Raw genomic sequence first — 16,009 nt, forward strand, 5'->3', positions numbered from 1 at the left:
CTGGGTACCTGGAACAGGGCACTGCATTCCAGACTGAGTACCTGGAATTGGGGTGCTGTATTCCAGACACCCCAAACTGGGCACCTGGAATTTAGGGGTGCATCCTGGACACCCCAAATTTGGCACCTGGGACAGAGCACTGCACCCCAGACATCCCATCCTGGACACCTGGAACAGGGCACTGCATCCCAGACATCCCATCCTGGGCACCTGGAACTGGGCACTGCATCCTAGACACCCCAAATTTGGCACCTGGGACAGAGCACCCTAATCCCAGGGCACCTGGAATTAGGGTGCTGCATTCCAAGCATCCCAAACTGTGCCCTGGAACTGGGGCAATACATCCTGGACACCCCAAACTGGGCACCTGGAACAGGGCACTGCATCCCAGACTGAGTACCTGGAATTGGGGTGCTGCATCCCAGACACCCCAAACTGGGCACCTGGAATTGAGGGGTGCTTGTGGTGGTTTGACCATGTCTCAAACCATGACAGTGCTGTATTCCAGACACCCCAAATTTGGCACCTGGGACAGAGCACTGCATCCCAGACATCCCATCCTGGGCACCAGGAATTGGGGTGCTGCATTCCAAGCATCTCAAACCAGGTACCTGGAATTGGGAGATGCATCCCCATCCCTGCCACAGTGGGAGATGCTGGTTCCCGGCTGCCCTCGGCCCAGAATCCGGCTGGAGCAGCCTCGGGATGTGCCTTTGCAGGCACCAAGGGGATGTGGCTCTGAGGGCCACGTGGATTTGGGAATCCAGCAGGGTTTTGGCTGCTCCGCTCCCACAGAGAGGGAAAACGGGGTCAGCATTGCTGGAACAGGGATGATCCCGACCCAGGGTCTGGCTGTGGGACACTGTGACACCGGCAGATGCCTCTGCTTCCCAAAACCATCACCGAGGGGACGGCAACGGGGACAGGGACGAGGACAGAGGCAGCAGCTGCTGCCAGGCACGGCCATTTCAGGGCTCCGGGAAGAGCCTCCACACTGTCCCCGTTGTTATCCCGTGTCTCAGAGGATAACTGCAGCCCCTGAGGGATGCACAGCGGGGCTGTCCCCTCCAGCCCTGCCTGCCCTGGATCTGGGGTCGCGTGGGAGGGGACTGGCCTCACTCCCGGCCCCTTTTGTCCCCGCTCCCGGTCCTTTCACTGCCGTGGATCCTCCTCCCACAGGGCCCCACCGGGACCCTGAGCAGGGTCAGGGCAGCGCTGGGGAGTGCTGGAACGCGGGAGCAGCCCAGAGCCCAGCCCAGAGCCCAGCCCAGAGCCGGAGCTGCACCGAGCGCTCCAAGCCCACCCGCACGTGACAGAGGGAAGGAGGAAAAGCAGCTGGAGAAAAGTAGGACAGCAGGGCCGGGAGCGAGGGAAGAGCTTGGAAGGATGGAGCTGCCTCCCCTCTGCGGGGCCTGGGACAGAGGACAGCCCGAGCTGTCACTGTCAGTGTCATTGTCACCGTCACTGTCACCCACGCAGCACACTCTGAGACCCCCTCGCCAAACCCAGGGGGCTGCGCTTTGCCGGCGGGTCCGGGGAAAAGGCAGCACGGATCTGTCAGCCACGGCACAAGCACAGGCTGATCCCTGGCACAGGCAGGATGGCTCCATCACTCACAGCACAGGCAGGATGGATCCATTATCCCTGGCACAGGCAGGATGGATCCATTATCCCTGGCACAGGCAGGATGGATCTGTCAGCCATGGCACAGGCATGATCCCTGGCACAGGCAGGATGGATCCATTATCCCTGGCACAGACAGGATGGATCCATTATCCCTGGCACACACAGGATTCCTGGCACAGGCAGGGTGGATTCACTATCACTGGCACAGACAGGATGGATCTGTCAGCCACGGCACAGGCAGGATGGATCCATTATCCCTGGCACAGACAGGATCCCTGGCACAGGCAGGATGGATCCATCACTCACGGCACAGAGAGGATGGATCCATTATCCATCGCACAGACAGGATGGATCCATTATCCCTGGCACAGGCAGGATGGATCTGTCAGCCATGGCACAGGCAGGATCCCTGGCATAGGCAGGATGGATCCATTATCCCTGGCACACACAGGATGGATCTGTCAGCCATGGCACAGGCACGATCCCTGGCACAGGCAGGATGGATCCATCACTCACAGCACAGGCAGGATGGATCCATTATCCATGGCACAGGCAGGATTCCTGGCACAGGCAGGGTGGATCCATTATCCCTGGCACACACAGGATCCCTGGCACAGGCAGGATGGATCCATTATCCATGACACAGACAGGATTCCTGGCACAGACAGGATGGATCTGTCAGCCATGGCACAGGCAGGATCCCTGGCACAGGCAGGATGGATCCATCACTCACAGCACAGGCAGGATGGATCCATTATCCCTGGCACACACAGGACCCACGGCCCAGCCCCAGTCCCTGGCACAGCCCAGGTCACCTCCAGCACAGCCACGGTGACACTGGGGCCGTGCCAGGCCACGCCACCCCTGTGCCAGCAGGGCCCACCTCCTCCTCACCACCAAGCCCTGCAGATCCAGGGCAGCTCCTCCATGGAAATCCTTTTCCAAGGGTCCCCACGGCTTTGCTCCTTGTAGTGGGAATTTTGGGCGGTTCTGAGGCGCTGCCAGTGTCACCAAGAATGGCTGGGGCCACCAGAGCCCCAGGAACTCGAGCTGGGGGGTAAGGGATGGGGGGGGCTGCAGGCGCCCCCCAGTGAGGGACGTTCCCAATCCATCCCCCCTCCATCCCATCCACCCCTCACATCTCCAAACGTCTGGCACTGAATGCAGCCGGTGCTAATGGAGGGGGAATATTCATGATTCCAACTCTGGGAGCGGCGCCGGCAGAGGTGCAGCAATGGGGGTGTTCCACTGCTCCCACGGCTCCAACCCCCCAGTGCTGGGGAGGCTCCCGCTCCTGAGCACAGAGGGATGGGGGCCCTGGGATACACACGGAGCCCTGGCCCCGCTGGGACCCCCTGGGACCACCCTGAGCCAGGAATTGGGGGTGGGATGTGAGCCTGGGCCAGGCCTTTGGGCTGGAGCTTCCCTGTCCTGTCCTGTGTGGATGGAGCTGCTGCTGTCCCCTCCCTGCCCCACTGGGTGATGGCACCGTGTGGCCCAGCTCTGTCCCCAGGGTCCCCTCGGGCTGGCGACCGGGCAGGATCCGGGGCAATGCCGGAGCTGTGCCTGCTTCCCACCCGGAGCCGGGAGATGGGAAGGGAGCCAGTGCAGAGGCTCATCCCACGCTAAAATCAGGGATCGATTCCCGAGGCACAAGGGCCGGAGCATTAATTGCAGAGCTCAGCTCTGTGCCAGGACCGAGGCGCTGCTCCAATTCAGTGCAATTTCCCATGCGCTGAGGAATTCCAGCAGCTCCCGAGGAGCTCAGAAGGTCAAAGCTCCTCTCTCCCAGCAGCGTTTTCACGCTCATGCAGCCGAGCGGCAAACAGCCGGGGCTGGGCACGGACCAAGCCTCTGGAGCGGCTCCCGGAGCGCGCCAGGCTGGAGCAGCATCCCCGGGAATGCGAGCTGGCAGGTGCCTGGATCTCCCTCCAAGCATCCGTGTCACAACACCAGGCAGGAATTACAACAGAGGAATTGCAGCACTTAGCGGGGAGCGGCTGGGGAAGGATCTCACTGGCTCTCCGGGGATTATTCGTGCCACACGGCAGATCCCAGGCTCGGCGGCAGCAGATGGGCCGAGCGCGGCCTGCTCGGAGCAGCGCGGCCCCGGGGCCTCCCGGAGCTGCTGCCTCATGCAAAAGCTGCTCCGTAATTGCTGGCAAGCTCCTGCCCCGCTCCCCGGCCGGCCGGCTGCTCCAGCACCAGCCCGGCTCCTGCTGCCGCTGCTGCCGCTCCAGCGCTCCGGGCTCCTGCCTGCTCCCGTTGCGCTGCCGAGCTGCTGCTCTCTGAGCCATGAGCAATTTCCTGGGATGCCAGCAGCTGTAATCCATACAGGAACCCAACCGTGCCAGCTCGCAAATGAATCCGACCCCGAGCAGGCCTTGTACCTGGCGCTGGCAGCTCCCCTGGGAGCCGGCTCCGCAAATTTGGACATTTGCAAGGAAAACGCTCCGGAGGCAAACAAAGCGCAGCCCTCCCCCGGACCCCCCCAGCCGGAATTCAACACCCTGCGCTGCCAGGAGCCGCCGTGCCGCAATCCAGAGGCGCGGGTTAAACACCGAAGGGCTGCCTTTCCAGCAGGAATGACTTTGGGAGCGGCAGGAGGCTCGGCAGCCGCAGATGCAAGCAAATCAGTTTTTCCCGGCGCAGCACTTGCTGCCCGGAGGGCACATTCCAGGTTCCCAGAACATGCTGACTGCACTCGTCTTCTCCCTGGAAGCGACTGCAGCTCCCATTAAATATTGATCCGGGAACTCCGGTGCCCCCGCGCCTCCTCTCCCCGGCTCTGCCAATATTTAGAATCCATTAAAGTCGCGTGCGGAGCACTCGGAGCCGCGGCGGCTCCGCACCGGCCACGCCGGCAAATCAGTTCGGTTACACAAGCCTGGATGAGCTGCCATGATCCCTGTAGCTGTAATTTAGCGGGAGTGGGCCCGGATGAGTTCATGGCTTTGTTCCTCGTTAATCTTTCATGCTCGTTGAGTGCGGAGCAATTTGTGTAGTACAAACCCTGCGCCACAAATCGCAGCCGCGACCTGCTCCGCCTGCATCCCGCCCGGCATTCCCAGTGGGGCCGCGGCCCTGGATTCAACCCTGCATCCCGGGAATGGCACTGGGACTGTCCTCATGGCACCCACATGGACAGGGAAGGCTCTGGGACTGTCCTCATGGCACCCACAGGGACAGGGAATGCCTCTGGGACTGTCCTCATGGCACCCACATGGACAGGGAAGGCTCTGGGACTGTCCTCATGGCACCCACAGGGACAGGGAACGGCTCTGGGACTGTCCTCATGGCACCCACAGGGACAGGGAACGGCTCTGGGACTGTCCCCATGGCACCCACAGGGACAGGGAATGGCTCTGGGACTGTCCCCATGGCACCCACAGGGACAGGGAATGGCTCTGGGACTGTCCTCATGGCACCCACAGGGACAGGGAATGCCTCTGGGACTGTCCCCATGGCACCCACAGGGACAGGGAATGGCTCTGGACTGTCCTCATGGCACCACAGGGACAGGGAATGGCTCTGGGACTGTCCTCATGGCACCCACAGGGACAGGGAATGCCTCTGGGACTGTCCTCATGGCACCACAGGGACAGGGAATGCCTCTGGGACTGTCCTCATGGCACCCACAGGGACAGGGAACGGCTCTGGGACTGTCCTCATGGCACCACAGGGACAGGGAATGGCTCTGGGACTGTCCTCATGGCACCCACAGGGACAGGGAACGGCTCTGGGACTGTCCCCATGGCACCCACAGGGACAGGAATTCACACCCAGGACTGTCCTCATGGCACCCACAGGGACAGGGAATGGCTCTGGGACTGTCCCCATGGCACCGACAGGGAATGGCTCTGGGACTGTCCTCATGGCACCCACAGGGACAGGGAATGGCTCTGGGACTGTCCCCATGGCACCCACAGGGACAGGGAATGGCTCTGGGACTGTCCTCATGGCACCCACAGGGACAGGGAACAGCTCTGGACTGTCCTCATGGCACCCACAGGGACAGGGAACAGCTCCCAGGACTGTCCCCATGGCACCCACAGGGACAAGGACAGCAAGGCGGGGACATGGGGGCGCTCAGCTGAGCTGGGGATCCCCAGCTCCTCCAGGCTCGCTACCAGAAGGATCACGGAATGCTGTGGGTGGGAAGGGGTCTAAGGGACCCTGCAGTGCCACCCCTCCCACTGTGCCAGGCGCTCCATCCCCAGTGTCCAGCCTGTTCCTGTGGCACCCACAGCCTCGGCACTGCAGCCCCAGGGCTTTGTGCCGGCGCCTCCCTCCCTGCAGAGGGTTTGGCAGAGCCCACCCAGCCATTCCCGCCTGGCAATCGCTGCCTGTGCCAGCCCCTCCTCCCAGCCCTCGCCTGGCAGGGCTGTGGCATCGCCCGCGCTCCCGAGGGTGCCAGCGCAGCCCCTGCAGGCCCAGCAACGTTCCCAGCTCCCGGCAAGGCGCTGCCAAGCCGTGCAGCCGCCCTCTTCCCCAAATCCAGCTGGCTGCTCCCTGGAAAAGCTCCCGGCGGACACCTGCAGACCATCTGTCGAGCGGCACCCACCGAGCGGGACCGGCCCCAGGCTCTCCATGGGCATCCAGGGTGGCGCAGAGCCGGGAGCAGCAGCTCTTTTCCAGGGATGCAGCAGCTGGCATTGCTAAAAATGGGTGGGATGGGATCTTTCCCAGCTCCTTTCCCAGTCCTCCCGCAGGGTTATAAATCCAACTGGAACGGCCTCAAAAGCCGAGCTCCGGGGGCTGGGCCGGGCTGCCCTTGGCCCCAAGGTCATTCCCTGCCCTTCCTGCCTCCAGCAGGGCTGGCAGAGCTCCAGGCAGGTCGCTGGTGCAGAGCTCTTCCAACCCCACAGAAATACCCCAGGAGCCAGCCAGGCACAGGGAAAGGAGCAGAGGGCTTTGACGGGTGTGGGTAAAATACTCCCTGAAATCTGCTGGAATGTGGCAGGGTGAGCAGCCACATCCACCACCCCTCCCAAGGGAATGAGGGACACAAAAATCCTGAATCCAGGAGTCAAACCCTGGTACCTCTGAGAGCAACTGGAACCCCAGAGCCCTGGAGTCACTGGGATCTGCAGGACACAGAGTGCCCCAAGAGCCAGACACAGCCATGGGAATCCCACGTGGCACCACCCCCAGGAGCACCCTGGAACATCCCACATTCCAGCTGGGATGCTGATCCCTGGTGGTCAGGATCCCACGGGAGCAGGGCCTGGATGATCCAGCAGCTTTTCCCTGCCTTTGGAATCACAGCAGAAAGCCAAGAAACCTGCATGCAGCTCCTCCGAGAGCTGGGAAAAAAATATCCAATCCCAAATCCATCTGTTCTCCCTCTTTCTGAAGCCATTTCCAGCTTTCCTGTGCTGCCAGCTTTTCCCTGCCGGGGTGGCGGCAGCTCTGGGAGGCTCCCATTGCTCCAGAGCAAGCAGAGCACCAGGATCCCCCATCCCAAATCCCGGCCAGAGGGGGCCTGGGGTCCCTGCCCAGCACTGGTGTGGGGCAGAGGGACAGGAACGAGCTGCCATCCAGGGGAAACACGGAAAACCAGAGAGCCTCAGCTCTGCATCCCTGGGAAAGACGTCTGGAAGTGTCCCAGTGCCATTCTGACAATCCCTGGAGAAACCCCACGCCTGCAGTGCCAGCCTGATCTCGGCTGGGCAGGTGAGACCAGGGACTCCTGCAGCAGCCGGGAAAGGAGCTGGGATATCTCTGCTCCCAAAATCTCCCAAAAGCTCCCAAAAGCTCCCAAAGCCTGGAGCAGCCTCCAGGTCCCTGCTCCAGCCGGGGGCACTGCCCCAGTTGCAGCCCCCCGGCTCCCAGCCCACCCCCAGCAGCCCGCCTGCTCCCTGCTCCTCCCGTTGAATCAGGATCCATGTGCTCGGCTCCCCCTCCTCCGGAGAATTCCCAATTAAGAGATCAATTTAGATAAATTGGGGAATGGAGCAGATTTGTGCTGCAACTGCCGCAATCCAGAAAATTCCGCCGGGGCGGCTGACGGGGCCTGGAGCGTGGCTGTCCAAGGGAACGAGCTGGAGACTGGAAAACGGAATGGAAATATCCCAAATATCCAAATATCCTCTGGGAACCGTGGTGGCACCGACACCCAGGGGAGCTCTGAGGCAGAACCACCACAGCTGGATCCAGCAGGTCTGAGCCCTCATTGCCCTTCATGGGAACTGGCTCTTCCTCCATCCCATGGAACTTACAGGCACGGCTCAGCTCCGCCTCTGCATGGATCCACGGCCAGCAAAGTGCTCCAGGGAACAGCATGGATCCATCCCCAAAACGGATGGATCCCAAACCCCACCACAGGGTTCAGCTGCACCTCAGGAAGGGCATCCCTGCATCCACAGGCACCTGGAGCGTCCCAGGGACTGGAGCACCCTGTGTTCACAGCCCAGATGATGGGGGCTGCATCCCAGGGAGGGGTTACAGCCATCCCAGGGAGATTCCAGCCTTCCCAGAGAGAGGTTCCAGCCTTCCCAGAGAGGTTCCAGCCACATCAGAGAGAGGTTCCAGACATCCCAGGGAGAGTCCAACCATCCCAGGGAGAGTCCAACCATCCCAGGGAGACGTTCCAGCCATCTCAGGGAGACATTCCAAACTTTCCAGAGAGAAATTCCAGTTATCCCAGTGAGTTTCCAGCCATCCCAGTGAGTTTCCGGCCATTCCAGTGAGTTTCCAGCCATTCCAGTAAGGGTTTCCAGCCCTTCTAATGAGTCTTCCCAGCCATCCTAGTGAGTTTCCAGCCATGCCAGTGAGTTTCCAGCCATTCCAGTAAGGGTTTCCAGCCCTTCTAATGAGTCTTCCCAGCCATCCTAGTGAGTTTCCAGCCATCCTAGTGAGTTTCCAGCCATTCCAGTAACGGTTTCCAGCCATCCCAGTGAGTTTCCAGTCATCCCAGTGAGTCTTTCCAGCCATCCCAGTGATTTTCCAGCCATCCCAGTGAGTTTCCAGCCATCCCAGTGAGTTTCCAGCTATCTTGAGGAAGACTCCACCCATCCAGGTGAGGTTTTCCAGCTGTTCCCCCACCCCATAGCCCCTGGAGCAGCAGGAGATCCATCTCCACGCCGACCCGTGACGTTCCCAGACAGAGCCGAGCGCTGGGGACGCTCCCGGCCGTCGCTGCCGGGATCCATCCAGCGCTGGGAGATGAAAGGCTGGAGATGAAAGGCTGCAGGATCCCATCACACTCCGTTTTCCGTCTGTCACTTCCCATCTCCTCCAGCCGGAGCCGTGGGAGCAGCAATTAGCGCTCGGCGGGTCGGGATGGGATTCCCGACGGAGCTGCGATATCCCGGGGCTCCTGCTCCGGCACGGAGGAGAGGCTGGGAGAGCCCTCAAAGGGGGGAAAAGCCTTCCAGGGGAGCCTGCAATCAGCCCTGAACTGCGTTTTATACATTTTATATTTTATATTAAATAAAGGCATGTATGTCCCTAGAATTTATATGGATGCCAGCATCGCTGAGGCTGGGAAAGCCCTCCAAGGCCACCGAGTCCAAGCTGTGCTCAATTCCCACCTTGTCCCCAGCCCAGAGCCCTGAGTGCCACATCCAGGAATTCCTTGGACACCTCCAGGGATGGAGACTCCAATTTCCCCTGCCAAGGCCTGATCCCCCTTTCTATGGGGAAACTCCTGCTGATTCCACCCTGAGGCTGCTCCCTCTCCACTGTCCCTGTCCCTGGGAGCACAGCCCAAACCCCTCCACTGGTGCATTTTCAATAAATGCTCAGATGTTATAAATACTCCCATGGACTTGCTGTAATTCCTGACACATTCCACGGAGAGATGTCCATGCTGATATCTGATCCATAAACAGATGTGTCCACACTCCCTGAGCTCCAGATCCACCTCTAGAATGGCAGCTGGGATGGGGGTCCCCACCCTGAGCCCCAGCGAGGGTGGGTTTGGTCCCTTGCAGAATTCTTGGATGTTTTTTCCATCATTTTAACTGCTGGTGTGGAAGGGAGAAGCAAACCCATCATTAATTGCACTGCCAGGTAATTAATGACAGCGCCAGGGACGGAAACATGACAGAGCCACGGAAGGATGAAACCCAGGGAGAAATAATTGGATTTAACAGGAGCATCCCAGGCCAGAGGGACCTTGGGGAGACCCCGGTGGGGCAGAACTGGGACCAGCACAGGACACAAAACCTCCCAGTCTGGATGCCCTGGGCAGGGCTGACACAGACACAGAACCTGGACCAGCCCGAGGAAGAGGAAGCAGAGGAGGCAGAAGGAAGCAGCTCTTCCTCTGAGGATTGGAAATCCCACACTTCCTTCCCTCACAAACACTGGATGTGCCCTAAAGGCACAGCTGATCCCAAATGCAAATCCCAATCCATGGCAACAGCCCGTTACGGACACAGAGCAGCTACAGGGCTGCAATCTGGGGACCTCGGGGTGCTGGGAGGTGACCTTGGAGTGCTGGGATATGACCTCAGGGTGCTGGGATGTGCCCTTCGAGCACTGGGATGTGACCCTGAAGTGCCGGGATGTGACCTTGGAGTTCTGGGGCATTGAGGTGTCAGGATGTGACCTCAGGATGCCAGGGATGCACAGGGACACCCCAGAGCAGGGCACAGACCCCACCCAGGATGCCAGGGATGCACAGGGACACCCCAGACCAGGGCACAGACCCCACCCTGCAGGGATTCAGGAGGAGCCCCGCGGTTCCAGGGCCGATCCCTGAGGATTCCCAGCGGATCCATCCAGTGGCACAGCGGGCGCTGCCTCTCTGCAGTCTCCTTGGAGACTGTGGCTGCTCCGAGGGGATCCCGCAGCTCCCGGCCGTGCCAGCCCATGCCAGAGGAGCAGCAGGAAGAGGCAGTCTGGGAAGGCATCCATAACTCCGCGTGGTGGCCAGAGCAAGGCGGCGTGCAGGGAGGCAGGAATTTCCAAATTCCCGTTCCCACAGCAACGCGGGGTCACCTCGGGAGCCGTCGCCCACCGGCACGGCCCCAGGCTGGCTCGTGGCGCTCCAGGATGGAAAACAGCCTGGAAAAGGTGGGTCTGGAGCAATCCTGGCTCGGCCCCGTCGTGTGCACGGGCAGGAGCCTTCCCAGGAGCCTTCCCAGCATCTCCAGAGGCTCTGAAGGAGGAGGAGGAGGAGGAAGAGGAGGGATGTGCCAGGAACAAGGCAGGCGCTCTGAGGGTCTCGGGAGCTCCGTGATCCCACAGCTCTGAGTGTATCAGCCACGGAGGGAATGCAGTAACAGAGGGAACAGCAGCAATGTGGGGATAAATCCCTGCCCTGAGGAGCCCCTGCTGGACTGGCATCACCCAGAGAGGGCAGGAAATGCCCAGTTCTGCACCCCCAGAGCTGCCCCAGAAAGGGACACAGGGATCGGAGCCACATCCTGGCTCCCAGAGCAGCTCCAGAGCTCCGAGTGGGATGGAGAGTCTGTGAAGAGGGATCAAGCCCTCATTCCAGTTTCTGGAACAGCTCCAAAGCTGTGAGCAGGGTCAAGGAGCCTCTGCGTGACACAGGAATCAATCCCTCATCCCAACTCCTGCAACAGCTCCGGAGCTGTGAGGGGATGAGGGAGACTCTGGACACAGGGATTGATCCCTCATCCCAGTTTCCAGCACAGCACTGAGCTCTGGGCACAGTCAGGGACACGCTGTGTGACACAGGGACAGATCCCTCATCCTGCACAGCTCTGGGCACAGTCAGGGAGACTCTGTGTGTGATACAGGGACAGATCCCTCATCCTGCACAGCCCCAGAGCTTCAAGCACAGTCAGGGACACTCTGTGTGTGACACAGGGACTGATCCCTGATCATGCACAGCTCTGGGCACAGTCAGGGACACTGTGTGTGTGACACAGGGACTGATCCCTCATCCTGCACAGCCCCAGAGCTCCGGGCAGGGCCAAGGGCACTCATTGTGTGCTGCACACACCAGGGTCATGTCCCGTTTCCCAGCCCAGGTCAGAACAGGGCCAAGGGCTCTCAGTGTGTGCTGCACACAGACCAGGGCCATGTCCTGCTCCCCAGCCCAGCTCTGGAGCTCCGGGCAGGGCCAAGGACACTCCCCGTGCCCAACCCCAGCTCATCCCGGCGCTTTCATGTCCCTGCCGCGCGCTCGGATCCGGCTCCAGCAGCGCCGGCCTGAGAGAGCTCAAACACAGAGAGCAGGGACCAAGCTGTGCGGGAACAATGTGACTTTTCCAGCCTTTCCCAACGTTCCAGAGCCTGCCAGGAACCCATCGATCCCAAGCTACCAGTCACGAGCCAGCCCTGGTGTCCCTTGGAGCCCAGGACACGGCAGCTGCTGCTCTGGGGAGCCCAGCCAGCCCCACAGCCCAGGGGAAGGGAAACAGAGCATTCACCCCCTCAGGAGCAGCTGTGCAGCCTCCCGTGCCTGCCCCACGGATGGGGACACGAGGGCGTGAGGCCACAGGCACAGGTATCCCTAAGGAACATCCCAGCAGCTGGCAGCGCCCTCGGAACATGGGGGAAACTGAGGCAGGAGAGGGACGGAGCCGTCTCCCTGCAGCCACCAGTGCACGCTCCAGCCCTTCCCAGGCCTCGGGCATCCCACGGGATGGGCTCCAGCAGGAAGGGAAAGGGGGCACGGGCATCCCAGGGGGAGCAGGAGCCTCATGGGAGGGGACTCCATACAGAGCCGACCCTGCCCCCTGCCCGGCCCCTTCCCATCCTGCTCCCATCCCCTCCCTGTCCCCGCAGTGTCCCCCGGTGCTGTCCCCTCCCTGTCCCCGCGGTGTCCCCAGGCACTGTCCCCTCCCTGTCCCCCGGCGCTGTCCCCTCCCTGTCCCCGTCCCCGCGGTGTCACCTGGGCGCTGTCCCCCTCGAGCCGCGGGGGCCGGATGCTGGACAGGTGAATGGTTTTGTGGTCCCCGGAGTTGAGCTTCACCACGATGGCGTCGGCATTGAGCACCTGCATCACCTGGGGACAGAGACAGAGCTGAGCGTGGGGACACCGAGGGCCAGGTGCCACCGCGACACCGGCCCTGCCACCCTGGCTGCCATCCCCAGCACAGGAGCAGCCCCAGCCCCAGCCTGGCTGTCACCAGTGGCTCCTGGCATGGTGACACGTGGCACACCAGGGCACTGCCAGCCGTGTGTGCGCTGTGCCAGGGCTCAGCCCCTGGGTTCCATTCCAGAGGGGCAGGAGCAGCAGCTGGACACTGGACAGGGGATGACGCTCGGCGAGGAGAGAGCAAGGATAGCCCGTGGTGGGAGCACACTAATCAGGATCATAAAGTCAGGGAATCCTGGAATGGGCTGGGTGGGCCCCTGCAGTGCCACCCCTGCCATGGCAGGGACAGCTCCCACCGTGCCAGGCTGCTCCAGCCCCAGTGCCCAGCCTGGCCTTGGGCACTGCAGGGATCAGGGGCAGCCCCAGCTGCTCTGGCAATGCCAGCCCAGGCAGGAATTGCTCATTGCCAAGATGCCACCCATGGCTGCCCTCTGGCAGTGGGAGCCATTCCCTGGGTGCTGTCCCTGCAGGCCTTGTCCCCAGTCCCCCTGCAGGCCCTGCCAGGGGCTCTCAGCTCTCCCTGGATCCTTCTCCTGTCCAGGCTGGGCACCCCCAGCTCTCCCAGCCTGGCTCCAGGCAGAGGGGCCAGGAGGATCCCAGTGGGGCTCAGGACACACGGGTTTAGCATTCCCAGTTCTCCAGCCGGGCTGAATGGAGCTGCTGGACATTCCCAGTGGCAGGACAGGAGCCTTCCCCTGCCTGCTCCCAGCACAGCCCAGTCCCCCCGGTCCAAAAGGCTCCCACTGCTGCTTTTCCCAGTGGGAACCCCACACATTACTCCCCATGGAGGGACGCAGGAGCTGAGCCCGCTCCAGCCCTCTCTGCCCAGCAATCACACCCGCCCCTCCCAGCGTGCTGGGCCGGAGGCAGGGCAGGATTTAAGGAATTCTGATCCGAGCAGACACCACGGGGCACGGCAAAGCCCTCGGGAACGTCCCGGCCTCTCCCGGCTCGCAGCTCCTGCATGTTTCCTCGGCAGGAGCAGCCCAAAGCCGTGCGCCTGCCAAGTGGAGTAATCCAATCTCACGCTCCAGGGCATGCAGGGGCGAGGAGGGAGCGGCCTCTCTCCTTCCTGCCGCCCAAGACTCGGGAAAAGCAGGATGCGAAGCGGAGCCGCCGCAGCCAGGGCAGGGCGCTGCGGGTCAGCTCCGGGGGCACATCCCGCGCTCCATTACACATCCAGCACATGCTTCCCCGGGAGCCGCGGCAGCCGCGGGAGCCGCGGTCACATCTCATTTGTTCCCTGGCAGCAGGAGGCAGCAGCCGGCCAGCGGCTCCCGCGGCTCCCGCGGCTCCCGGAGGGGCGGCCCGGTCCGGTCCGATCCGATCCGATCCGTGCGGGATGGGCAGGAGCGGGCTCAGGGGAGCCTGCACAGGGGTGAGCCGGCTGAAACGGGGTGCAGGAGGCAGGCAGCAGCACACGGATGCAGCAGGACATGGATGTAGCAGTACATGGATGCAGCAGGACACGGGATGTAGGACATGGGATGCAGCAGGACACGGGATGTAGCAGGACATGGATGTAGCAGGACAAGGGATGTAAGACATGGGATGCAGCAGGACATGGATGTAGGACATGGATGCAGCAGGACACGGGATGTAGGATACGGAATGCAGCAGGACATGGATGTAGCAGTACATGGATGTAGCAGGACACAGGATGTAGGACATGGATGCAGCAGGACATGGATGTAGCAGGACACAGGATGTAGGACATGGGATGCAGCAGAACATGGATGCAGCAGGACATGGGATGTAGGACATGGGATGCAGCAGGACATGGATGGATGTAGCGGGACACAGGATGTAGGACATGGATGCAGCAGGACATGGATGTAGCAGCACAAGGGATGTAGCAGAATATGGGATGAAGCAGGATACAGGATGAAGTAGGACATGGGATGCAGCAGGACACAGGATGCAGAACATGGGATGCAGCAGCACACAGATGTAGCAGGACACAGGATGAAGCAGGACGCAGGGTGTAGGACATGGGATTCAGCACAACACAGGATGTAACAGCACATGGATGCAGCAGGATACAGGATGAAGCAGGACATGGGATGCAGCAGGACATGGATGTAGCAAGACACAGGACACAGGGTTTGGGATGCAGCAGGACACGGGTGTAGCAGAATATGGGATGCAGCAGGACACAGGATAAACCAGAATACAGGATGAGGGATATGGGATGCAGCAGGACACAGGATGCAGGAGATGGATATAGCAGGACACAGGATGCAGCAGGATACAGGATGTAGCAGGATATGGGATGTAGCAGGGCATAAGATGCAGCAGGACATGGATGTAGCAGATGATGGGATGTAGCAGGACACAGATGTAGGACACAGGATGCAGCAGGACACAGATGTAGCAGGACATGGATGTAGGATACAGGAGGCAGCAGGACAAGGATGGAGCAGATGATGGGATGCAGCAGGACATGCAGCAGGACACAGATGTAGGACACAGGATGCAGCAGGACACGGCACCTGGAGCAGGGACATCGTGTCTCCCAGGCAGGACAGAGCTGGGTGGCAGCAGGAGCCAAGAGGGACCTCCAGAGTCCCTGCAGGGCCCTGACCCAGTTACAGAGGGTCCCTGCAGGACATGGAGTGCAGCAGGATATGGGATGCTGGAGGACAAGGGACACAGCAGGACGTGGGGCACAGGACAAGGGACACGGTACACGGGGCACAGCATGACATGGGACACAGGACACGGGGCACAACACGACACGGGGCACAGGACAAGGGACACGGTACACGGGGCACAGCACAACACGGGGCACAGCAGGACATGGCACCTGGGGCCAGGGCTCCCGTGGGATGCCAATCCCAGGCAGGACATGCAGGGTGGCACAAGGGGCACGCCCAGGTGCCCACCCTGCTTGGGCAGCCGCTCCCTCCTCTGCTGGAGCCGCAGGGAGGGCAGGAGGGTCACAGGGGGTGACACGGTGACAGAACGGTGACAGAACACAGCGACTCAGCACCGCCCCGGGCCGGGGCTTTTGTCTCCCCCACGCTGGCAGCCCGCTGCAGCCACTTCCCTTATCCAATATTTATTGTGGCTTCTCCTGCCTGCGAGAGGCCCTTTGATAACGGGATTGGAGGGATTATTTTTTTAAAGCTCTGCAGCTGTTTCTTGCAGAGCCAGCACGCTCCGGCTGCGCTTCCCACGTCCCCCGGGCTGGGAGCAGCGAGGGCAGCTCGGCAATGTCCCTGTGGCACCGGCCACCCCGGCCACCCCCGTCCCAGCACCGCTCCAGGGCAGGGAGCCCGCAGCCCTCCCCTGTCCACATTTATCAGGGAAGATGTTTTTCCTCACTGCAAGAGCTGAGCCAAACAAAGCCTCCAGTTT

The 16,009-nt window shown here is 61.4% G+C and overlaps 1 protein-coding gene across 1 annotated transcript in view; it reads right to left on the minus strand.

The window, feature by feature from the left end:
* The window catches only part of SND1 (staphylococcal nuclease and tudor domain containing 1), a 78,957-nt gene that overhangs the window by 43,755 nt on the left and 19,193 nt on the right, over window positions 1-16,009 (minus strand). Inside the window, exon 10 of the mRNA XM_074540279.1 lies at window positions 12,443-12,556. Within this exon, the coding sequence (XP_074396380.1) occupies window positions 12,443-12,556 (114 nt within the window). The remainder of the gene's footprint in view (window positions 1-12,442; window positions 12,557-16,009) is intronic.

The sequence above is a fragment of the Zonotrichia albicollis genome, chromosome 4 (genome assembly GCF_047830755.1).
Source record: "Zonotrichia albicollis isolate bZonAlb1 chromosome 4, bZonAlb1.hap1, whole genome shotgun sequence".
NCBI lineage: Eukaryota > Metazoa > Chordata > Aves > Passeriformes > Passerellidae > Zonotrichia > Zonotrichia albicollis.